This window comes from Chionomys nivalis, chromosome X (genome assembly GCF_950005125.1).
Source record: "Chionomys nivalis chromosome X, mChiNiv1.1, whole genome shotgun sequence".
Lineage (NCBI taxonomy): Eukaryota > Metazoa > Chordata > Mammalia > Rodentia > Cricetidae > Chionomys > Chionomys nivalis.
In genome coordinates, this window is record NC_080112.1 from 26821143 (window position 1) to 26847918 (window position 26776).

A 26776-nucleotide genomic window follows, 5' to 3' on the forward strand; every position below is an offset into this window, starting at 1 on the left:
GTTTGGATATTCACCTTCCTAGACCTGGATGGAAGGGGGAGGACTTTGGACTTTCCACAGGGCAGGAAACCCTGACTGCTCTTGGGACTGGAGAGGGAGGAGAAGAGGAGTGGGGGGGAGGGGGAGAGGGGCGGGAGGAGGGGGAGGGAAATGGGAGGCGGGGAGGAAGCGGGAAAATTTTTTTTCAATAAAAAAAATATTCTTCTGAAACTCTATCTTAGAGATAGAGTATATTTCTAGCATGTACAGAGCCTTGGGTTCCGCCTCAGCTCTGTAAAACAAAATAGAAAAACAACAAACCAAAAACCCCTTTCCAAACTCCTTCTTAGCAAAATTCTATTCATTATAGTTTCAGATCCCTGTCTCCTTGCTAGTAGTCATCCCGTGGTCACTTTTGGAGCCTACATGCTCCGCCACTTCAGCAACAGTATCTTAAATCCTTCTTGTATTTTAAATCTCTGGCTTCCTCCACTTGGAACGTCTAGACCTAGATTTCAAGAGTTTATGTGATGGTGTTGGATACCTGGGGGGGAAAATCTCTCTCTTTAAGACAGTTTTGGACTTTACATCTGCAGAATCCATTTTATCATTATCGTCTAACAAAATCACACACCCTAGTCACAGGTCTCATCCAAAGTCAAGGGAGAAGATTGCACAAGGTCATTACAAGTCTTCCAGAATTATGCCTATCAGAAGGACTCTTAAAAACTGAAGGACTGTGGCAGTTAAGAAGCAGGAGGCTGTTTTCTTAAAACTATAAAGGAGTTGCCTGGTCTGAATGACCCCACTGTTAAAGCACAGTGGTAGCCCTTTAATATGCCCTTTATGGATTTCTTTCCATTCTAGTCTTTGTTCTCCTACCCTCACTTTCTTTGACCACTTTCCACTAAGGATCCCAAAACTTAAATTTAAGTCATATTTTTGAGGCACTTAGAATAATAATGGTGGTGTCCTTGCATCTGATTTGATGGAAAGGGATGTGAACTTTAGAAGGCCAAAGTGAAATTTTAATTTTTTTGTCTATAATGGAGACGAGAATACTTGCATTATTGCATCAAGTGATTAGTAAATAAGTAAATTACCTGGGTCCCACAAGATACTTGATAAAGCTTTTCTTCTTTATTTGGAAGCCTTATCGTCTTCCTTACTAGTATTTTTGTGATTCAAAGAGTCACCTTTTATGTAACCTTCCTTCCTTTTAGGTGTGATGAACTGAGAAACAGTATAGCAGGTACAATTGTCCACCAATCATATCTTTCTACAAAGTCGGAATATTTTATTAAAAATAAGTAACCTCCTTATTTAAATTATATACAAAATTTAGATCCATATATTGACAATACCTAAGATTGGTTTAGAAGGTCACTGTCCTCTTTAAAGAACTTTAACTTTTTACAACAGTACATTTAAACTGTGGTGCAAAGCAGCTAGAACAAGCCAATAGCCAGATTTTGTGAGGATAAGCATCTGTTTCAACCACCAACAAGGTTTTGCTTTCTCTGCTTTGAGCACTGACTTGACTCCAGATTCAAACTCATGCACTCTAACATATGGATATGGGTCAAATGCACTGGACAACTTTCTAATTTGAGTGTCAAGGGATGATATAAATTACTACAATATTGATACAAAAATTTCTCAGATGATCTGGATTTAATCTCATCTCTGTCCATTATGGACTATATCACATAAGGCAGGATAATCACCTTTGTTTCCTCAGCTGTTAGGTAATGGTCTCTCCTTAATAAAACTGACATAGAGTAAGAATTAAGTAAGCCAATACATGTAAAAGGCTTGAAGAGTTCTTCCACAAGCTCTCAGTAACTGCTAGTTATTGTTGTCACCATCAACATCATCATCATTATTTTTATTATTATTATGTGACAGTCATCTTCCTTGTAATGTCTGTGACCTAGATGACCTCCTTCTATAGTGTATATGAGCAATTGGGTTAAAGACCTACTCACTTTTCTAGAACTGTTCACTCATTTTTGTCCCCACTGGGCTCCTAGGAAACAAACAATAAGTCAACTCTTTATGAAATCGTAGGCCCCCTTTAAATAAATTCCTCATAACTAGGAATATATTGTGTCAAAATTCAAAACTTTATACAATGAGAAAGGTATTTCAGAGAGGGCTTCATGTCACTATGAGAACAGGAACTCTATTACTTAAGCCTGCTGTTTGAATGGGGAGAGATGACTTACTACCTCCATCAGTTTTCTCATCAACCAAGTGGATGTAAATATGTCCTCGTAGAGCAGTTATGAGAATTACATGCAATGATGCATGTAAAGTGCCTGGGACATAGAAGGCTTTGACATGAACAATTTCCACCATTCTTTTTTCTCTTCACCCAAAGTGTTGCTCAACAAGAATTCGAAGACAACTGGATCGGAACCTCACTTTCCATAAAATGGTGGCATGGATGATAGCACTTCACACTGGTAAGATTGAAAAGATGTTTGAATTGCAAACCAATTGTAACAGAGGAGCCCTCTATTCTTGGATACACACGTGTATCCAACTCTACAAGTCCATTATGTCCATTATATGGTGGTCAGATGAGTTCAGTTCAAATGCATTCAAACTCTATTTTCTGATGTTAGGATTTACATTTATGGTGGATTTTTTGAAAACCATACGATCTTCTTATATAAATAAAATAACAATATGCCATAAAGTTTGCCCTCCTGTTCTCACCATTTTCTATGATCTTAGTATGAAAAATGTTTGTTAGTGGACACACAAAAATTTTTATTAATTCTACCAAATTACATTGCTACAAATGTAGAGTTTGTGGAGTTTTGCAGTAAATCTACAGAAATATGAGCTATAAATTGAAAATACCTTAAGGAACCCCTTATCACCTACATACCTTAGTGATTATTACTATTATCGCATGTATGTATGCATATAATATATTTTTATATGTAATATATTATATTATCACTGTTGTGGTAGGGGATGTGCCTAGAACTGTTAATATAGTCTCCATTAATTCACTTAAATATTTTATATGCCAGAAAATAGACACAAATAGTAATAAACAAAAAAGGCTTTAGTCTGCCTGTGAGGACTCTCTCTTACCTGATGAAAATGAGCTTACATTAAAGGTGTTCAACTGGGTTTCTCTTCTATAAGATTGTGCAGGACGTTGAGTTGTGCTAAATGAAATGCTTCAAAAGAAATTAATGGTAATATTCTGTTAGAAAACAGTGTGCTATACCAGTAAAAATGCAGACACGGGTGCCACACAGCTTGGATTTGATCCGTAATTCAGCTGCTTTTTGGCTAGGTGACCTTGAGCAAGGTTTTAAAGCAATATATGCCCCATTTCCCTCATCTTTTAGGTGACCTGATATTAAATGTACTTAGCTCATTGGCATATAAGGATCGAGTAATTGTAAAGCACTTATAACAGTAGCAGGCCCCTAGGAAGTTCTAGGCAAGTGATAACGAGATAATGAATGCAGTTTTCTTTGTAACTTATTTTAAGACATTGATGCTGTTGATCATCAGTTCGTATTAATTCAATTATGTTTGTCACTGTTCTCTGGAAGTGATTTATCAGACATCACATGATTTCTTTTCTCACTTGAGCACAGATACAATAGGGGAAAAGAGAAGATGTGACTATATCAAATGTCTATCCTAGAAATTGGTTGAATCTTCAGAACTGTTAGTTCAACACTTTCATTTTACAAATGAGGGAAGTAATACCAGAGAGGCTGCACGATTTTCTCACAGTCACACAGGTGAAAAGGAGCTGGACTATTAGAACTGTCTTGCTTCAGTGGTTATTGGAACCCAGTTTTTGTTTACAGCATCCTGGACCACATCCCTGTTTCACTTGGGTGTCAGAGGCTGCGGCCAGAAGCCTTGACTCCAATAATGTTTGCATACCTCTCCTTTCCTTTGTTTCTCTTCTCTGCCCTCTTCAGCGATCCACACCATTGCACATCTGTTCAATGTGGAGTGGTGTGTGAATGCCAGAGTCAACAGTTCTGACCCATATTCAGTAGCACTCTCTCAAATTGGTGACAAGGACAATGAAGAGTATCTCAATTTTGCTAGAGAAAAAATCAAGGTAAGCCTCCCCTTTTCTTTCTTTCTTTCTTTTTTTTTTTTTTGATTCAAATGTTTTCTGGGCTATTCAAACTGGAACAATGAAAAGCTATAATTTGTCCCTTAAAGTCAACAATGAAAGCTTGCCAATGGCTTAGAATGTAAGCCCTCTTGGTGACATGTGCACAGACTACTCAGGTATTTCCTGGATCCCTGGACTCTCCTGGAGAAATTTTGTATGCAGATCCTGTAGGAACTCACACTCACCCATGACTGTGCACACAATAAAATAAAGAAGAGATTCATGTGTGATCAAAATTGGCTTTATTATTTGCCACAATGAAAGAGATTTCATGCCTTAAAGATGTCCAAGTGTATACCTGCAGAGGATGTTATAAGGGACTTACTAGGCCACTTAGGCTTATATTAGATGATTTGAGGGAAGGTTTAAGAAAACCAGTATTTGATAGAAACAGAGGCAGAGACCTGCATCGGAGCACTGAACTGAGCTCCTAAAGTCCAGTTAGAGAGTGGGAGGAGTGAGAATATGAGCAAAGAGGTCAAGACCATGATGGATTCACCCACTGAAACAGTTTACCTGAGCTAATAGGAGCTCACGAACTCTAGCTAGACTGGGAAGAAACAAGCATAGGATGAAACTAGTTCCTCTGAATGTGCTTTATAGTTGCATGGCTGGGGAAGACTGAGGGGCCACTGGCAGTGGCACCAGCATTTATCCCCACTGCATGTACTGGCTTTTTGGGTGCCTATTATTTTTGAATGAATACCTTGCTCAACCTAGATATAGTAGGGAGGGCTTTGGACCTTCCCTAAAGCGATGTGTCTTACCCTCTCCAAGGAGTGGATGGAGGTGGGGGGTAAGTGGAGAGAATGGGAGGAGGGGAGAGAGTGGGAATTTGGATTGATATGTCTAATGAAGAAAAGATAGTTTGTTTCCTTTTTAGAAAATAAAAATAAAATAAAATAAAAAGAAAGTCAGTATTTGTATGAATCATATATGATCCAAAATTGGGGGTAGCTCTGGAACTACTTACTGTCTAACTTATTTTTCTGGGAGGCAGAAAGAAAAGAACAGGGCTATCTGAAATAAGTAAAGAACCCACATTTTGTCTAAACTCAAGCATGATTTCAGAAAGGTCTTGTTTTTTAAGATTTATTTAATTACTTTTGTTTTTGTGGGCACCTGTGAACCCCCATGGTATCTATGGGTTCTCATCCCATGAGTTTCTGATGCTTCTTCCACTTAGAAAGGAGCTCTGGCCATTTTTATGAACCATGTGGCTTAGGAAGATAGTTAAGTTCCCCACTAAATTTTGAACACATTTTCTGAGGTTAGACAAACATCTACAAGACAAAAAAATACTTTAATTTTTCCAAAATGTTTACATTCAAACTGACATAAGAAAAACTGGAATGATTCATAACTGCTTTTTATGTGATACCGTGGGTAATTTTTCTTTCCATTGTGCATTGTGATGTATAAGGATGACGATTTTTTAAAATTTTTATTCATTTTACATACCAACCACAGCCACAGTCCCCCTCCCCCGCCCTTCTTCCCACTCCCTCTCCCCCACTGAACCCACCCCCATCTACTCCTCAGAAAGGATTAAGGCCTCCTATGGGGAGTCAACAAAGCCTGGCATGTCAAGTTGATGCAAGACCAAGCTCCTCCCCCCCCCCTGCATCAAGACTGAGCAAGGCAACCCATCATAGGGAATGGGCTCCAAAAAGTCAACCCATGTACCAGGGATAGATCCTAGTCCCACTGCCAGGTACCCCTCAAACAGACAAAGCTACACAACTGTCACTCACATGCAGAGGACTTAGTTCAGGTCCCATGCAGGTCCCCAGCTGAGAGTCTAGAGTCCATGAACTCCCACTAGTTCGGGTAAAGCTATCTCTATAGATTTCCCCATCATAATCTTGACTGCCTCCCACCCTTGCCCATATAATACTCCTCCCTCTCTTTGATTGAACTCCCCAAGATCAGCCTGGTACTTGGCTGTGGATCTCTGCATCTGCTTCCATTAATTACTGGATGAAGGCTCTGGGATGACAGAGTATTCGCCAATCTGATTGCAGAAAAAGGTCACTTCAGACACACTCTCCACTATTGCTAGGAGTCTTAGCTGGGGTCATCCTTGTGGATTCCTGGGAATTTCCCTAGCGCCTGGTTTCTCCCTAACCCCATAGAAGTTCCCTCTATCAAGATCTCTCTTTCATTGCTCTCCCACTCCAACCCTCCCCCAACTCTACCATCCTGTTCCCACATGTTCCCCCATCCTCTTCCCTCTACTGCCCCCCACCAGTTTACCCAGGAGATCTTATCTATTTCCCCTTCCCAGCGTGATCCATGTGTCCCTCTTAGGGTTCTCCTTGTTACCTAGCTTCTCTGGAACTGTGGATTGTAATCTGCTTAAGGGATGACAATTTGACCATATTAGTTGAACTGACATTGTCATACTCTGTTCCAGTTTCCTTGGGTCACTTTTATTGGGTCTGAACTTCCCCCACAGTATTTGCCTTCTCAATTCTTTCGCCTGTCTTCTCTTCTAAGGACTGCCTTGAGCCCCCACCCCCACCCCCACCCCGCCCGTGTCTCTGCCCAAGGATGAGCTCTGAAAGGATCTGCTTAGTTACTTCTCCCTGAGATGCCTTTGGCAAATAACTGATGAATGCAGGCCTTGATGTATAGCTTCTTCCCCTTTAGTCCGTCCAAACTCTGAGGTATAGTTTACTCTCAGAGTGGTTTGTGCATGCCTGAGGGTACGACATTCTCTCAGCCTTATTAAATAGAATTCTCTGAGATGGGAGACAAAAACAACAACAAAGCAAACAAACAAAATAGGGTCAGTCTCACAAGGGATAGCCTCAGCCTGACCCTGTGTATCTCTGTGTATCACGGCCTACCTTTGCCAACTGCTAAGAGATCTGACCATTTTACCAATTTATTTTCAGTTTCCTGAAATAGACATAATGAGAGAACATCTCTAAAATCAAGTTAAAGCTAGCCCTGTGAGATGTTGTCCATGAGTTCCCCCTTGCCTGGCTTTCTCCTTTTCTCTGAGCTGTGCCTTTGCTGAGAAGCTTCTCTTGGAACACCTTGTTTCTAAGTCACTTGCCCATGAACTGTCATCTCAGGATCCAGCATGGTGAAACCCAGCCTCAGATGGCAGCTATTCTAAATTCATTAGCCAATTAAGCACTGTGACCTTTTCAAATCAATGAGATAGAGAACATAAGGCACTTTGAGGACAACTTTTACTAGGCCAGTTCTTTATAGTTGAACTCCGTTAGAATCATGGAATGTAATTGTAATAGTTCTTACTTATCTGTGACACCTCAACAATGTGAGCAGTTTAAATTTGGAAGCCTCAACACCGTATCTCTCTGAGCGCTAGGATGAGGATAGCCAAAGGGACAGGAAATAAATTATACAACAGCTTTAATAGTGACCCTCCTGCAGTTATGAGCCTGCATGTTTCTATTTTCTAGAACCCTGAAGGAGGCCTCTACGTGGCCGTGACTCGGTTGGCTGGCATCACCGGAGTTGTCATCACACTGTGTCTCATATTAATTATCACATCCTCTACGAAAACCATCCGGAGATCTTACTTTGAAGTATTCTGGTATACACACCATCTCTTTGTGATCTTCTTCATCGGCCTTGCCATCCATGGAGCTGAGTGAGTTTTCTAACTCCATTGCCAAAGGCTTTGGGTTCACTGTCTAGATGTATTGCCCAGTGACAGGCACAGTGACTTCCTTGCTTTTGTATGGTCATCCTTTCTGCTGAAGGGATACAATAAGACAGCAGAGGTCAGTCAAAAGAAACAACAATATCTTTGCTTTCTTGTTGTACCCATCTAGTTTACACTGCAGCTACTTAAAATAAGCTTGAAACATATACCTAGTATATAAAATAAACTGTCTATGTTTAGTTTCAAGGCTACTGTGTATGATTGTGTACACACTACAAATTCCCACCTAAAGAGAAGCAAGGTAGTCTGCACTCTGCTGGCCATACGTTATTGAAAGCATTGGTAGGTTCTTGACTGTCCACCACAGTGTTTCCTATGGGTAAATCACAAGTAGGTTAAGCAAAATCCCAAAGTAAAAGAGTTAGTGATTAATCAGTTGAAGAGGGTTTCTGTTGTCCAACTGGTTTTGATTTAAGCAAACAATCATTACTGGTTGCCTTCTGAGTATGAAGATCTATCACCAGAACTGTGGAGGAATGCCCGCTAGAAAAACACATGGGCATTGCTTTTCAACTTTTGAATATGATAAAAGTAATAACTTCTACCAAACTCTATGTCAAGTGCTAAGAACTTGACATTCGATGTTTCTTTTAATTCCTCTATTGTATAGATGTGGAACCCCAAAGTAAAAATGGTAAAATACATGTGCCGAACCACTCCCAACTGGTGTGTAGCCTAGAGAACAGGTGTTCTGGAGTGGGCTGTGGTGAGCACTCCCATAAAGATACACAGTGCTAGGCTGTATGCTTGGGAAAATCTGCTTTAATATCAGGTTTCATTTTTCTACTCTTTTATACCACCTTCACAAAAAAGCCAAGCCCAGGGAAGTTCCATGATGGGTATAGAGTTCCAGGAACATAAGGGTGGGGGAAAGTAAATATGCAAAACTCAAGCCAAGTCAGCTAGGGGTGAGCAAGTCTTGAGAATGAAAAGAGGAAGGATGAGAAGAAGCAACTGTGGCCACCTTCTGTGTGCATTCTTATCCTACTTCCCGATTTGAAACCCTCATAAACTCTTTCTAAGCACTGAGAAATCTGTGGGATGAACAATCTCCTGAGTCCCCTAAAGTAACAGTGTCTTAAGGTGGAACTTGCTCACAATCCAGCTATCTCAGAGAATCCTACAAAAGTGAGGCATTACTTCCTCTCCCTCCTTTACCAATTCCACCACTTCCTGTTTGGAGAGGGGCACAGAGAGCTGTCTTCCTTTGGATTAGACAGAGATGCATTTGCTTTAGTCTCTATCTAAGCCACAGTTGCTATTTACACTGATTAAGTGGTTGCCCAGGGTCTCATGTCTAGGTAACCACTGAACTGGATTTGAAATTATGATTTGCAGACTCTTGCTCCTATTATTTAGAGCACAAGGAGAAAAATCATATTTTTCTATTATTTATTCCCCATGGGAACTAGGGAATAAAGTTCTTTTGTAATTACTATTCCTCAGACTCCTGCTTTTCACATGTCATGTCCATTGGTCACTAAATTCAATCTTTAAGGAGGAAATGTAAGGGTATACAGCTCATTGTTAGAGTGCTTGCCTAGCATATATGAGGCCCTGGATTTCAAGAGTCTAAAACACTCAAACAGCTTACTGTCTCGTTAGTAAGTGATGTAGACTTACTTTTTTTTTAATTCATCAGACGAATTGTACGTGGACAGACTACAGATAGTTTGAATGAGCATGATATAAAATTCTGTGAAGACAAAATCTCAGAATGGGGAAAAATAAAGCAGTGCCCAGTACCCAAGTTCTCTGGAAACCCTCCTATGGTATGTATTTTTATTATTTCTTTTAAAGTGCTATTACTGGTAGGTTTAAGAAACAGGTACAAATATTGTTATAGATACCTTACTATGTGAATTGGCTAGAACTTTTTCTTGAAAAACAAACTTTACATTGATCTGTTGTCAATGTCCTAGAATGAAGTTGGAAAGCAATGCTTTTAAATTGCTCTTTGGGGTTAAGAGCTACCATTACCACCACCACCATCTCCTCCTCGTCTTCTGGCTATGAAGGTCACAATAATATCAGTTAATGATTTTCTGAGGTGCACTTAGGGATTCTATCCTGATATGAGTTGTATGGCTCAAATGATCCACCTATAAGGAGCTGTGGATCTCTTTGGTTACCGGGAAGTCTATATGGCATTCTATATGGCTTCAGAACTGTTAAGAAAACAGATGAAGTAGCACATTAGACGCCTTTATTCATCAGAGGATCCTATCTACCAGGATGACAAAGGTTGCACAGCCAAAATCATACAAACACCAAACATACAAACACCTTGTGAGAGAGGAGGGGCAAGGCAAGGGCAAAGGGGGAAACAAGGTGAAATTCTTGCTTTCTCCCATAGAGAGTTCTTCTGAACTCCACTCTGGGTGGTCTTTGATATCTATGCCCCATAAAGCAAGCTTTATAATCTTCATGTTATCTTTCTTTCCATTGGTAGACATTATAATTTGTTGATTGCTGTGCTAGCCACTGTTGTAAAATGAAACAAAAGCCAACATTTGTCTGGGGCTTCTGACTAGTGATCTAACTCTTTTGTATAACTAGTATTATAACTCTCCTGCATTGTATAACATAAAGACAAGTCTATCCCATTTTCTCCTATTGGCATGGGAATATTCTTTTACTATGCCCATCACTCTACAGCAGCTTAATGTTTTTGAGTATCCTTGTTTATAAATGAAATCAAGCTGACTCAGCAGTGACTTGCCCCTACTATATTCAGCCATTAATAGAAAGGGTAAAAAACAAACCTTATTTTCAGTTATTTTATGGGCTACGGAAGGCACAGTTCTTTGATGACAGCTAGAGTGAGTTCTACTATCTTTGCAGGCAACAGTCACAAAATTACTTCTAGGTTTATGAGGCTATCAAAGGAAATGTCCAAGTATAATGCCGTTCAATGTCACTCTATGGTATCAATCAGGAAATAGATGGGAGACTTTTAAATATCCATCTTATAAAGATGAGGTAGACCAAAAGAATACTCTGTACCTCTGTTACAGATATTCTTCAGTTTTGAATAGTGGTGTGAAGAATCTGAGTACTTTCAATTTTTCCAACAATATAATGTCAAAAATATAGTTTATTTCAGCTTATAAATCTCAGGTCACACTCCATCACTGAAGGAAGTGAAAGCAAGAACGCAAGGCAGGAACTAATGCAGAGGCCATGGAAGGGTACTGCTTACTGGCTTGCTTTTACTGTCTTGCTTCTCCTGGCTTGCTCAGTCTGCTTTCTTACAGAAACCAGGACCACCAGCCCAAGTGTTACGCTGCCCACAGTGAGCTGGGCCCTTCTCTCATCAATCAGCAATCAAGACTTAGAAATCTGGATGAAAACATTTTCTCAGTTGAGATTCCTCTCCCAAGATAACTCTAGCCTGTGTCAAGTTGACAAGAAAAAGAATAACAAAACCAACCAAAATACATGAGGAACATGGCTCTTATTTTCTACTTCAGATTCCATTCTAGAAAATTAAATTTTAGATATTTCTAATTTTTTGATACTTCAAATACTAGATTAGGAATCCAACTGGTAGAACTGTTGGGCCTAAATGTTTATATGGAGCCTAAAAATCTATGAAGCAATTTCCATATTCTAATCAGAGACTTGGATAGAAGCTTTAGAACCTTCATGTGTGTTCCTTCAGCAAAAGCATAGCTCCTAGAGTTTGTCATCTTGCAAAAGATTAATTGGAGACTCAATGGCTGGGAGAAAACAATTGCAACGTTGCATTAAAAAATCTCGTGTTGCTGAAAAGAGTCAGGTTCACTCTGGTACCATCTGTCCTCTGTTGTAGGCTAGTCCAACTTTGGTTGTAACACTGAGAGGAAATCTCATTCTTGTAGGAAATTCTTCTTTGGAAAGCCTCACACCACAGCTACAGATCATACAACATATAACCCCAACATCTGTTTTACTGACTTTACACTTTATCTTAACTTTTGATAGTTTAATATATTATATTTTATTTAAAAAAAACTGCTCATCAGTACTAAATACTTAAATAAGCTTACAGAGGTTAGCCTGGCTTGTAAAATGATTCCTTCTTCTTAATATTTAACTAGCTGTCATCACTCCCTTAACACATCTCATGTTTGTATTTGATGCAATTACAGACTTGGAAATGGATAGTGGGTCCCATGTTCCTGTATCTCTGTGAGAGGCTGGTCCGGTTTTGGCGATCACAACAGAAGGTGGTCATCACCAAGGTATTCACTCATGATGGAATTCTTAGTAGCTAAGTATCGCATGGGCAAGTCTCCTCACATTCTCTACATTGATGTTCAAAAAGATCTCTTTGCCATGTTATTTTTATTAAACTGAAAACAGAAAGCCTACAGTTTATTTGAATGAATTTAACTTAATGATGAAATGAATTGTCCTTTAAGTGGGGACACTAAAACATATCACTTTTTATGATACCTGCCTCCACACACACATGTATTAGTGAGGCAAAAACTTTCAGGTACTAAAAACAGCAAGAAGCATATAAAGGAGGTTGAAAGACATTTCTAGTTCCTTTTTCTATTCTTTATAAGTAATCACAGTGTATTAATGCTGCAGTGTTCAATATATCAAGTGGATTAAGACATAATTTTTACCTTGCATTTGGTCTCCAGGCTCCAAGTCTGGAATGCTTTTTCTCTGTTTTCCTATGTTTTGTTTTTCTTATGAAATAAAGAGATATACAATTAGATAGACTCTATCAGATAGATAGATGGATGAAAGATAGATAGATGATAGATAGATAGATAGATAGATAGATAGATAGATAGATAGATAGATAGAAAAGTTCCTTGTTATAGTAAACACCCAACAAGATTGTTTTGTCAAATAAAATTTAATTCTGATCAATTCACTTCAAAAAGGATTTACAAAAAGCCTATTATAGGTTATGTTTTGAAAGACACAAAAATTTCTTCTGTCTTCCTTGTAACTTGTTTCAGTTGATACCTATGGAGAGTCATAGTAGAGCTAGTCCTGCTGGCATTGAGAGTTTTGCAATGTAGGAACATGCAACTGCTCTCCTTTTATGTTATGTATATTGTATTATTTTTAAAAGTCTAGCAACTGACAAAGAAGCCTGCCACAATTTTTTTCCATTCATAAATAAGGCATGACAAAACCAGACAAATATTTCTCCTTATTTTCTAGGGTAAATTTGTTATCTTGTGAAGAAAATAAACATTAACTTTCTTCTCATGAAATACAAGAAACAGGGATTATCTAAAAATACTCCAGTAAGAGTGCTTTTATCAAAATGTCTTTTGATAAAGTCTCCTTGTGTGTATAGTAATAAAATTGCAACATGAAAGAACTGTTTTTACTACACAAAATTACAACATGGTAAACAATTTTTAACATAATTTTCTCTATTCAAAATGATGCTTTCCAATTCTGTATTTCAGAGCAGAGGAAGTTGTTTGCAGCCTTGTCATATGAGATACACTTAAATCCCAAGTTTTGAAAATGTTTTATAATGTTTTGGTGGTTCTACAGGTTAAATTCAGGCATCACATATACTAAGCATGTACTTTGGCATTTGGCTGCAGCCTTAATAGTAACTTTTATATTTTTGGTTGTGAGCCTAGCCTTTAACGGCTGAGCCCACCAAGGCCAGCTGGACTGTGACTGAAAAAGCATGGGATAAAACCGGACTCTCTGAACATGGCGGACAATGAGAGCTGACGAGAGGCCAAGGACAATGGCACGGGGTTTTGATCCTACTTCAGGTTCTGGCTTTGTGGGAGCCTAGACAGTTTGGATGTTCAACTTCCTAGATCTGGATGGAGGGGGGAGGACCTTGGACTTTCCACAGGGCAGGGAACCCTGACTGCTCTTGGGACTGGAGAGGGAGGAGAAGAGAGGTGGGGGGAGGGGGAGAGGGGCAGGAGGAGGGGGAGGGAAATGTGAGGCGGGGAGGAAGCAGAAAAATTTTTTTTCAATAAAAAAAATAAATAAATAAAATAGTAACTTTTATTAGTAGCAGTCCCCACATTTCTGAAGTTTCTCATGGACAGAAAAGCCCAGCAATATCAGTGAGCTCGTAAAAACTGTTTCCGTTCTCTAGAACTTTCCCTCCTTTGATGTCCTTTGGGTTGTCTGTACTTGTACCTCTGAAATTCTTCTAGGTATGGTAGGTGTCTTCGAGCAGTACATTACCTTTCCATTTGGTTTTAAGTTTGACTTCATTTTCAGTTAGCTCATAATTGTATATCTTTATAGGCTACAATGTAGTGTTCCCCTGTGCTATACCTGTGTAACCAAGTAAAGCAGTAGCACAGCTTTCAAATCAAACATACATGATTTCACTGTTATAAAAATGCCCAGTCTCCCAGAAGTCTTGACATATGCAACCTATCATTCAGCACCAGAACACCACAACCTAGTCATTCTACCTGACTGCAAGTCAGTACCTATGAACTCCCATGCCTCCTGCCGCCCTGCTTCCCTTATCCTTTGCTGCCCACCCTCTTACACTCAATTTCTATGCGCTGAACTCTCTCGTATTCATCGAATGAGTGAGGTTATGCTGCATTCGTGTCTGGGTTATTTCACTTACGTCATTCAGGTTCATGTTGCACATGGCCAGATGCCACCCTTCCCTTTTAAAGCTTTTAATAGCCATCTACTGTGAAAATGCAGCACATTTTCTTTATCCAGTCATTGTTGGCACAGTTAGGTTGATTCCAGAGCATAGCTGTAGTGCTGAAATAGACCTGGAAGTGACGATATCCTTTCGACAAGAAAGAGAATCTACTTTCTGTTTCCCTTATTCTGTTCTGTTTTAGAGTTAGCTATCTATTTACTAGATTTGGATAATTCAGATAGACCTTAAATGGACTGTTGTGTATATGGAGAATAAATATAGTGCCTGTCTTGGGGAGAGATGGATGGCGTTCTCTCTGGGAGGAGAAGTGCAGAAGCAGGGCACGTTAAGGTGTAATTCAGTACAAGAACAGACAGTTAACTTCATTTGGGAGCTGTTGTAATATATCTAGTTAGTGAAATCTCTATGTTCTGTCTATCTGCCAACGCCCTCTTTCATGACCAGGGAAGACAGAAAGAATGAACTAGAAACTTTTCTTTCTATTTTTTGTGCCTTTTTTAGCATCTGAGAGAGAGAAAAATCACAACAGATGGATAGTTTTCATTTCCTGTTAGAGACTGTGAAACAGAAATGTATGTAAAAGACTTATTAGGAGTGTGTTCTCAGGGACTATATTCATAACGAAAGTTAAACCAGATGTGGTAGCACGTTCACATGATCCCAGTAATCAGGAAGTTGAAGAAGAAAGCCTGAACTCAAGGCTAGTTTGGGCTACATCACGAGTTACAAGCTACCCTGGGCTGCATACAGAAACCATATCTCAAAACAAACATGAGAAAAACAGTTAAAATATTAAGAAAGGTAAAATGAGGAAGAGAGAGGAGTTGAACTGGTGCCCACTGTGGTTACAGCTGCAATGTCAGCTGATCCTACAAGGGAGAGCTGGAGCTGTCTCAGACTGAAGAGAGAAAACTAGGACTTTGTGCCCATCCTTCAGTCCATGTTTAGCGAATGACTATAATTGAGGACAAATCCCAAATGACAGATATATCTTCTTCTGTGTTGGTCTTTTAAAAAGAAGCACAGGTAGGGCATCTTAATTATTTTATCCATGTGAATCCTAAAAATGCAAATGTTTTGGTGACATGTAATTTTCGTGGTCATATTTTATTCCATAGGTGGTCACTCACCCTTTCAAAACCATTGAGCTTCAGATGAAGAAGAAAGGATTCAAGATGGAGGTGGGACAGTACATTTTTGTCAAGTGTCCTAAGGTGTCCAAGCTGGAATGGCACCCATTCACCCTGACCTCTGCGCCTGAAGAAGACTTTTTTAGCATTCATATTCGTATTGTGGGAGACTGGACAGAAGGGCTGTTCAATGCTTGTGGCTGTGATAAGCAAGAGTTCCAAGATGCCTGGAAACTACCTAAGTGAGTACAGAACACATATGGAAAATGTGCATGAGTTTAGGAGAAATGGTGCTAAATGGTTGTGATTCTCCATCTCACCACCTGATCTTCTGAGTGACAAAGCACATTGGTTCAAAGAATATAGTGTATGTCTGTTTACCATTGCATGTGGTATGTTTATGTGTATGTTTAGACATCTTAGGTAAACCAGAAAGCATTGATATCAAGTATTAGTAATAACCTCAACTTTCTTTAAATATGTAAGGGTCAAGGCCAAGTTATGTTAACTTTTTCTGACAAACAAAAATCATATCAGAGATACTCTTAAATTTTAAATGATGTCATCTGTTTGAAAGTATTATTTGTTTTGTCTTCTCTCCACTTGTCTCACACAGTACTAGGAACACAGTAGACACTAAAGAAAGGCTTTTCAAGTTATTTCGTGAATAAACAAATGGAAAGTGATCCTATCAACTCAACACTATGTTATTATGTAAAACATTCTTACCTTAATGTGTAATGCAATTAGGAATTTCAAATTTAGATTGCCCTGCCAGGCATGGGGCCCATGCCTATAATTCCATAACTTGGGAAGTGGAAGCAGGGGGATCAGGAGTTCAAGGTCCTCCCTGATAACACAGAAACTTTTGAGGCCAGCGCTGCTTGAGATTGGTTTTAAAAAACAAAACAAAACAAACAAATGAACAAGCAAAAAATCCAAGGGACTTCCCATATGGCTTGATGAGTAATAGAGCTTGCTGTGCAGACCAGATGTCCATTCCCTGTCCTCCTAGATTACAATGGTTGAAGAAGAGAAACTCCTGAAAGTTGTCCTCTGACCTCATGTGCACTTTGGCAAATGTGCACACACACACACACACACACCGTCATCATAATCATCATCATCATCATCATAATAATAGCAAAAATCAGATATACTTCTCCATAACAAGAGACAAATGTGAGCTGGAGAGATGGCTCAGCCATTAAGAGTACTGGCTGTGCTTCCAGAAAACCTGGATTTGATTCTAAGCACTCACAACTATTTACCTCCAGTTACAGGGGACTCACTATCACTATCCTTTTTCTAGCCTCTATGAGTACCAGGTATACACCTAGTTCACAGACATACATGCAGGCAAACATCCATACACAATGAAAAGAAATCTAAAGGTGTGTGTGTGTGTGTGTGTGTGTGTGTTGTGTGGAGAGGGAAAGGAGAAAAAATGGAAAAAGCTCATGGTAAGCTAGTAAACGTTTTCAGTTAGATAATCATTTCTAGTCTTACCTTCAGCCCCAGTGGTGGCATTAAATGACTTACAGGAAAGCCATTTTATACAGACTCCCAATACATACACTGTCTCAGCAGGTTCAGCCTGACACACATGTCCAACAACAGCATGTATTCTACTTCCTGTGCAGATTAAGGAACACCTACAACTATCCCTTTCCCTTTCTGTTCAGGATAGCAGTTGATGGGCCTTTTGGCACAGCCAGTGAAGATGTGTTCAGCTATGAAGTGGTGATGCTAGTGGGAGCGGGGATCGGAGTCACGCCTTTTGCCTCCATTCTCAAGTCTGTCTGGTACAAATATTGCAATAATGCCACAAATCTGAGGCTCAAAAAGGTAAGTTCCTCTTATTCTCTGGAGGGCCTAGATTAGATTCCATGCTGAAAAGCAAGGCTTTCAGAGATCAGGGCAAGTGGGGGAAAGGTTTGAGTGATTGCAGAGAGGCAGACTTCTCCTCAGACGATTGTCAGATAAATTCATGTGCTTGCATATAAACAGACCAGTTAACAAAAGTAACATGCTGTATTTGTTTACCAGTATTATAAATTCAACAAATTTGAGAAAACATTTTTTCTGTTTTTAATTTTTTCTATTTTTTAATGACTGAGCCATCTCTCTAGCCCCATCCTACCTTATATAATGATATTAGATTACATAATGATACTGACTCTATTTTCAGCTTTTCAATACTGCTGTTTAGCAGAATAAGGTGGGAGACATGGAACTTTTTACTTGCCTGTGAATGTCTCTTGGGGATAAATTCCTAGGGGATTGTTTCATGTCAATTACTTGATGAAAGACGCCTTGGTAAATCTCAGATTATTCCAGTAACTGTTAAGATTGGTTCTAGTAGGGACATTGAGGCTAGCTTCATATTTCATTTTTCTATCTTACTTTTTTTCTATGTGACGAAGGTATGAGTAAAACTAATTTTTTCCCCTAGGAACTTGGTGAGGGGTTGGCAGTCCCAGGCAGGGAAGTCCTATAGTAGCCACTATGTTGATTTCTTTGGTCATTTTCAGAGCAGATATGTAGGAAGCCAGGAACTCTGGGAGAGAAGTAGCATCTGACACAGGGAAGCTAGAGAACCACAAGATGGGGATTAGCTATGTATTAACTAAACCATCTATTTATTGATTTACCTTTAAATATTTATTTTATGTGTGTGTGGTGCTCATCTGTGTGTGTACACGCGTGCACACACACACACTTATGCGTGTGTGTGCCAGATATATAGAGGTGCTGCTAGAGGCTAGAAGAGTGCAGGTTCCCTTGAGAAACAGTGCCAGGCAGTTGTGAGACACTTGACATGGGTGCTGGCAACAGAATTTCATCCCCTGGAAGAACAGAAAGCACTCTTACCCACTGAACCAACTCTCCAGTAGCTTCCAAATGCTACTTACTGATCTTTGTGCTTGAAAGACAAAGAAGGTTTGTGTAATGAGTCCACAGTGTGGTAATACACATCTGCAATCCCAGCACTTGAGAGGCAGAAACAGGAGGATGCCAAGTTTGGAACCAGCGTAGGCTCTATATTATAGAGCCTGTCTTGAAACAATTACCATCGGATTTCTGAAACCCTGTTTCTAGGCCTTTTGGGCATCATGAAAAGTTTGAGAGCATTAGAAACTTATTCTTTGAAGGTGATAAAGACTACCCCTTATATAATCCGATCTGTGTCCCCTCCTTCTCCAGATCTACTTTTACTGGCTGTGCAGGGACACACATGCCTTTGAGTGGTTTGCAGACCTGCTGCAGCTGCTGGAGACCCAAATGCAGGAAAGGAACAACGCCGATTTCCTCAGCTACAACATCTACCTTACTGGCTGGGATGATGCTCAGGTGAGGACAAAGAGATAGCTCTCAGGCTTTTTTAGCATGCCCAGAGCTTGCTGGCTTCCTTTTACCTATTGGTATATTCTGTGCATGGCATTTTTTCCCAGGGACAGCTAATGGATTCAAGTGACCCAGCTTGCTCACACTCACTCAGTAGCGCCGTCACAATATTTAAACCATTGAGACTTGATTGAAAACTAAGAGGCCTGTGCTGAAATTAGAACACTGTTCCCACCAAGGAGCAGGAATCTCAAAACAGATGGACAGAACTCACAAAATGAAAATGAGAAGAAAAGTCTATCCCTGTCTTGTACATTAATTTATGTTATGCATGTTTTATGATATATTCAATAAATTTATATGCAGTCAGCTCTCCATCTACCTGAGGTTCTGCTCTGTATATTTCATTAACCTAATCAAAATATTTGGGAGAAAAGTAATCATACTGAACATATACTGTCTTTTTTCTTGTAATTACTCTCAAGTACAGTATAAGAACTAGTTACATAGGATTTACGTTGTCTCAAGTGTCATGAGTATCTAGATATGATTTAAAGTATGTAAGAGACTTGAACATTTATGAATTTCGGGTCATACAACTAATCCTTTGCAGAGTCTGAATTCTGTTCCAGGCATTTGTTGTTGTTGTTGTTTTGTTTGTTTTGTTTTTTTGAGACAGGGTTTTTTTTTCTGCCTAACAGTCCTTGCTGTCCTGGAACTCAGTTTGTAGACCAAACTGGCCTCAAACTCACAGAGATCTGCTTGCCTCTGTCTCCAGAATGCTAGGACTAAGGGTGTGTGCCCCCACCGTCCAGTCCCCAGGCATTGTTTTTAGTGCTTGTGTGGATTGTCTAATATTATTTGTCAAATTTATTGTCTCATTAGAGTCAAAAGCCTAGAACTGAGTAGGTTATTTGCTTAAAGGCATCCAACAAGTAAATGGCCGCCTGACTGCTCCAGAACCTGCAGTCAGCAATTCTCAGCAATTTGTGGTTATTAATAATACATAAAACTACCTATATAATGGAGAACAATTTGGATATATATTATATATGTATATGAATGTGTGATGAAAAATACTTGGAGACTACTAGAATAAAATAAGTTAGTTGTCTTCAACTGAATGCAATACATCCTCCCTCACAGAACACTTAGCAATATAAACATCGTATAACTGACAATGTTAAGAAATTCTGTATGAAGCCTCATTAGGGCTTATAATGGTTAGTTTTAAATGTCAACCTGGGAAGAGAATCTCAATTGATTGAGTAAATATTTAGATCAAATTGGCCTAGGAGCATATCTGTGGGGGATTGCCTTAGTTGCTAATTGATGTGGAAAGATGCGGCCCATTGCCAGTGGCACCATTCCTTTGGCAGGAAGTCCTGAACTATACAGGACAGGAGAAAACTGCATAGAAGCAGAAAGCAAGCAGCATGCGTGTGTGTATTTCTTTCTGCTCTTGACTGTAAAATGACTAGCTGTTTCCAGTTCCTTCCACCTTGCCTTCTCCACAATGGTGAACTGTAATCTGGAATTGTGAACCAAATAAACCCTTTCTCTCCTAAGTAGATTTTATCAAACTTTATGACGTCAACATGAAAGGAAACTAGGTCAGGTTCCCTGGAGTATACAGTTTGCTTTTCTTAGAAGGCAATACAGTCCTTGAAGGCAAAGACAGAACTTTGGAGTCAATCAAGGAGGAAATAGATAACTTTAGTATTATTTGGTTTAGCCTTGCAACCAGCTAAAACTTGCTCTATGTGACTTTGAGGTCAGGGTGTGTCTAAGACAGGAAGGAATAATAACTAGCTGTATTTACTGTCATCAGTTTACCCCTTAGCTTTGTTAGCTTAGGACCAGGACAGAAAAGTTCACTGTGCTCCTATCATCAGTGTCCCTTTGGCTCCATAGCCGTTCAGAGTCCCGGCCCTTGGTTCATCTTGAGCCCTGCCAGGACTCACAAGCAGCTGCGGCTCTAGATCACTTACTGAAAGGCTGGGGCTGATTTCTCTTTGACCCAACGGGAGATCAGCACTTGAAAATGAATTACAAGCAGCTGGGAGATTTCCTGTCATAGCATTTGAAATTCATCTCCTTTCAACTTTTCTATTCCCCGCCTACACTAACTGGACCAGCAGTGAAGGTCTGTAGGCACCTGGGGCTTTTGTAATGCATAAAGACCACATTTCATCCGGGGCACAGTTATTCTTCTCATTATGTTATATCATCTTTATATTCTCTTTCCTTTCTCGTTTATCTTCGAGTTTAGGTTGGACTTATTTGGATTGCAAAAGAGGATTTTTACGTTAATGCAGGGGGTGTTTTGCTTCAAATGTTGTCTCTTTTACACCTGAACTTACAAAGCTTTTTACAAAGGCACCTTCTGTAAAAGGAGTTACTAACCATTGATTATACCATTGTCTCATAAAGCACTGACTTATTGATATCCATAAGTCTAGCATTGAATCTGGATTGCAGATGGGTATAGAGGACCCTTTCATTCTCTTTCTTCAGGAATAGATAGGAATAGATATCATCATAACCTGTTTGTATGTGTGTGTGTGCATGTGTGTGTGTGCATGTGTGTGTGTGCATGTGTATGTGGGCATGTGTGCGTGTATGTGATGAGTGGTAAGAGCTTGTTTTGTAAAATATGTGTTATACCATATTTTTCTGTTTTTTTTTTCTGAATGTATGTCCTTTGTAACAGGCCAATCACTTTGCTGTACACCACGATGAGGAGAAAGATGTAATCACAGGCCTAAAACAAAAGACTCAGTATGGACGACCCAACTGGGATAATGAATTCAAGACAATTGCAAGTCAACACCCTAAGTAAGCAGTGTGGTCTTGAAACTTGTGGTCTGCCAGAAAGCAGCAGCTCTGAGCACAGACTGTCCTTTATAGTCTAAAAGTTAGCATTAACATTTCCATAATACTGTAATGGGGTTGAGTTCTTCTCCAACAGATGTCTGATATCTCCGACTTTAAGAAACAATCTTTAAATCATAGCAAAATTATGTGGAGAGTAATCCTCTCAACGTCCTAATCCAAGCTGCACCATAGAATTTCTCTAGTTTAGTTGCCCAGATTTACCTAGTGTATATGTTTAAGTAGTGAGAACTGGTCATGCTTATTATTAAGAATATTATACCTTCACTTTCAGTTCAAGTGTCTGAATCAAATCATAAGTTGACAGATGACACAAATTTCTTTCTGGTGTCACTACAGTTTTATCCTTCATGAAACCTTGAGGAAATTCCCTTGTCTCCTAGAACACGTGAAAAACTCATGAGCTTGCCATAAATATATCTTTTTGAATAGATGTGGAAAACACTTTGAGTTGCCATTGCAACATGATCTACAAATGTGCTGTGCTGCATGCACAGCTATTTTGATACACATGTGGCCCATCAGCCCCAGGTTTGGTATACCTGCTTTATTTGGACCATGCTTTCCGCTCTTTGAATGGCACATATATACCTTGCTATGTTTTTACATAAGGCTCTGATTTATTAGGTGCTTTTTTAAAAAAAAAATGGCGAGGGGGCACATTTTGAAAAGCAGGGATTTCAACTATAAAACTTAAAGGGATGAAGCTGCTGTCAGAGTTTGGGTACCCAATGAGGGTTTGTTACTGATTTTAGTATACTAGAAAGATTTGGGTGGGGGACTAGAGTCCTATAGAAAAGTACATTGTTGCTTCACATATTAGCCCTGATATTCTTGTGGTAGAAATTTCCAAAGTCTCTATTTGGATTTCATTTTCTGGGGGTATCAACCACTTTTGAGTTTTCCAGCTGACCCTATAATCAGAATTAAGCCTCCTTCTTGTGATCAATGTGAACATTTTTTCTCATTTGTGGAAAACATAGGACTAGAAGGGGCTGTACTTCGTGGAAAATTTACCTGCATACTTTGTTGTTCAACTCATGCCAAAGCCTGAAACTTTCTTTTCTTTCTCAAAAGCACCAGAATAGGAGTTTTCCTCTGTGGTCCTGAAGCCTTGGCTAAAACCCTCAACAAACAAAGCATCTCCAACTCCGAGTCCGGCCCTCGTGGAGTGCATTTCATTTTCAACAAGGAAAACTTCTAACTCGGCTCTTTCACGAAGAAATAAGTGTATGCTGCAAAATGCCCCAATATTGCTGGTTGACTAGATGAGCCACATCCTCTGAAGAAAGGAGGAGGAAAGGAAACGATGATGACATAGCCACCCCCTTATAAGAATTGCAAAGATTGCTTGCTAGGTCACATTTGCATGGAGCTTCATGGCTTTCACAGCACTTTTACAAACATTATTATGCTGCTTTATGTCACATTTCCCTCTGCCATGCCTGAAGAGGGTTAGGCAAGAATTGTCTGGAACCCATTTTTGGATAAACAGTAGAAACTCAAATAATTCAGCACCTTCCTTCACATTCAGAAGCTGAAACCCAATCTATGCCACTTGACTCCATATGTGGTAATCTTTTCGTATTTAATACCAGGTTGTCTCAGGAATCAATTTTTCTGCCCTCTCCTACAAGAGAGTACTACAAAGAGTAGTTTATCAATCCTCATTTTTTTGTTTCATCTTTAACATTAGTTAGCATCATGCAAAAGGAGAGTGCTTTTTATGGAAGAAATAATGATGCTGGCAGTGACTTAATACTTTCTAGTGACAGTATTGACATGGAAGTGCTTTCCAGTTTACCAGCACAACAGCTTAACTGTGTCAGAGATTATTCCTACAAAGGAACATTAGACTGGCTGGAGTTAAGGTAGCAGTCTACATTTAGCAAGGTGCTTGGCAGAGTGGGGTTCAAGGTCAGTTTATTGAATGAATGAGTGAGAGAACAAACGAATGGAAACATTTAGAACTACACAATGTCAGAGGGGAATTAACTTAAGATCAGAGACAAAATTATCCTTCTGTTACTTTTACAGATCAGAGGATTCTGATTCCCCTGGGGGTAGAAAGCAGAATATGAACCAGTGGGATAGCCTGGTCTAGTGTATTTACCCTGCTGTTATCTGGAGGCAGGGGGGTTGAAGTCAGAGACCTAAACTCCTATGATGCTGCTGGCTAACACTTCTAGTCCTAGTCCATAAGACTGAAAGAAAAACACATCTGTTTATTGCCAGAAATGGTCTGTTCTAGCTAACCCTTGTGAAATTTGAACTGAATTCTAGCAAATGTGTATCTGATAATACGTATCCTGCTTAGAATCCATTTATTCTTTTTGATTTAATGCCTACACAAATAAATCTCATGTGTGTATATAATAAGTTGTTTTTACTACACTATTTTCATCACCACTATTACCAGCGTCACCATCTTCCTGAAATATAAATCATAGAAACTGTAATCCTCAAATAGTGAAATCACACCCAATATTTGATGGGTAGTCAGAAGCATAAAACAGAGTCTAAATCTTTAAAAATAGTTATGATTGCCCGACCACCAAGGATAGCAATATTTATAGCTATACAGCTTTGGCAATGAGGAATAAAGTGCAGAGGAAAGGGCAGAGGTCTTAGTGCAAAGAAGAGGAAGTGTGGAAACAACAGAAGAGAAAAAAAGTACACTCAAAAGGAAGAGGCAGGGGGAAGGGGGTCTCACAGTGGTCATGTTTCATCCTCCATTTCTGTGGTGTATATATTGCATGTAATTGAAAGAGGCATTCAGAGTCATCTTGTTTTGACTTCATACAGTGTTGAATCTTTTCAATTCTGGTCCAAATTTTGATGTTATGCTGGCATTTTGAAGGGACTAGATGAAGTGAGAGCTCTGATGTCCCTTATATTACTTTTCTGCCTGTGTTCTGCTAATATCCTTAGAACACTGAAGGTTGGATTCGGCAAATAAGACCTTCCTAGATGTGCACATGGCACCACAATAAATGTTCCTCCTTTAGAAAGGTTCATCCCCTTCATGTTGTACCCTAGACATTAGTTCAATCATTGAACATATATTCTCTTTGTATAATTAACATGAGTAAGATACTGTTTTAATTAGTTTTAATTATTTGTAGCGAAGTTTGAGCTAGAGGGAGACACCAGTTACATGGAATTTGAACATATGTATCCAAGTGCTATTAAATAATGTCTCTCTGTTTGTTACTCCAAGAATGTCTCTCCAGTTTTCTAAAGACACAAACAGAGTTCCCAAAATAGAGATCCACCCTGTGTTATTCTGGTTATGAGATGGAAAATGAGTGCAATGTGCTTCTTGTTTGAGAACTTCCTTCTTTTTTCCTCCCAAGCCCCCAGCTCCCAGCTACCAGCATAGCTCTTTCAGCATTTATTTCTTGGAATTTAGTAACAGATATTGAGATTTGTATTTAGTAACAAGTATCAAATGAGAAAATAAGGCTATATATGCTTTTCTTAGTTTTTCTTGCTTTTGCAATATTGTGTTTATGAAATTTGAATACTTGCAGCCATTGTATATGAATAGTTTGGGGGAGAAGATGATCTGGGAATAACTTTTAGAAACAGCTATTAAAGCTTGCTTAGATGTTGAAATCAGTATGCTTTCCTTGTGTCTGTGTTATTGAACTCAAGGGTGAATCTGGCTAGCAGACATCCTGTCTTTTTGCAAGAGAGTTATTCTAAGGAGTTCATCAGTTACAGCTATCACTGTCTAGGTAATGCATGGAGCTGTGAATGCATGTTTTCTGATGTTATCATGGATAAAAAAAAACCACCCAAGGCAAATGGTAATAATAGAAATAGCAAGCATTTATTGAGCTACTACTATACCAAACATTTTTTGCATACCTCAGGTACTCCCTCAGCAACGTCACAATGTAGACGTTAATCTTAATCTTGTTGATAAGAAAACTATCCAGGAAAGATAATTGATAAACAAGGGTCCTACAATTAATGGATATGTATATCAGTGATAAATTCACATTTTCTAGCAATAGAGTATATGTCCACTAGCATATTAAACAAGGTTCGTGGAACCAAAATATGCACTGAGAATGGCTGGATCATGGCGGCAGTAAAGACCAGTATCTTGGTATGTCAATGAAAAAAATTGGATCCATGTTGATTTTCACTTTTAAATTAAAATAAAATAGGATGCTGGAGGGAAGAAAGGGGGCATATAGGTGATGTAATTTTATTTAAAATATGTAAAAATATATTTTAAAAAAGAAGTGAAGATCCAGGTGTTCTGATGCACACATGTAATTCGAGCACTCAGGAGGCTGAGTCAGAATTAGAAATTCAAAGCCAGTTTGGCCTGTATATCCAGACCCTGTTTTAACTTTACAAAGAAAAAAGAAAGCTTTAGTGACTCAATTTAAATTTACTTTTTATATATTTTTATGTCTTTCATAAAATAGCCATTCATTGTTTAAAGGGTGTGTGTGTGTGCTTGTGCACATGCATGCACATGTAATAAGTTTTCATGAGGGAGAAGTGAAATTAAAAAAATGACGTGATTTCTCAACTTTAAGTGCTGTTCTGCAGAACAAAAAAAATTTCTGGCAGTAACTGGGCAATCTGACCACTGGTAATTTCTAAAATGTGGAAAAATGATCAACCAATAGTCCATCTTAGAATATTGAAAATAGATTAATAACTAAGAAAACATAATATTTTAAATTGTACAACAAAGAACTCAACCCCAAAGTAACTGTTTTGTGGCTAAAGGGAAGTATTAGGAATAGCAATGTATGAGAAGAAACCACTGGGAGCTAATTTTGGGGATTTTACCCTGAGAACTAATAGCTGTGCTTGTCTAATTTTGGGGAAATGCCCCAAACATTATATTCTGAAACTTTGTCCTTCAGAGAAGATTGCACAAACCTTATTTATAT

The 26776-nt window shown here is 39.0% G+C and overlaps 1 protein-coding gene across 1 annotated transcript in view; it reads left to right on the forward strand.

Annotated features, from left to right (window-relative positions):
* The window catches only part of LOC130868159 (cytochrome b-245 heavy chain), a 35973-nt gene extending 10498 nt beyond the window's left edge, over positions 1–25475 (forward strand). The window contains exons 4-13 of the mRNA XM_057760412.1: positions 2363–2447; positions 3945–4090; positions 7588–7778; positions 9496–9625; positions 11987–12079; positions 15600–15853; positions 17297–17459; positions 18819–18965; positions 21673–21797; positions 22932–25475. Coding sequence (XP_057616395.1) covers positions 2363–2447; positions 3945–4090; positions 7588–7778; positions 9496–9625; positions 11987–12079; positions 15600–15853; positions 17297–17459; positions 18819–18965; positions 21673–21797; positions 22932–23058 — 1461 coding nt within the window. The 3' untranslated portion in view covers positions 23059–25475. The remainder of the gene's footprint in view (positions 1–2362; positions 2448–3944; positions 4091–7587; positions 7779–9495; positions 9626–11986; positions 12080–15599; positions 15854–17296; positions 17460–18818; positions 18966–21672; positions 21798–22931) is intronic.
* Positions 25476–26776: the final 1301 nt, after the last annotated feature.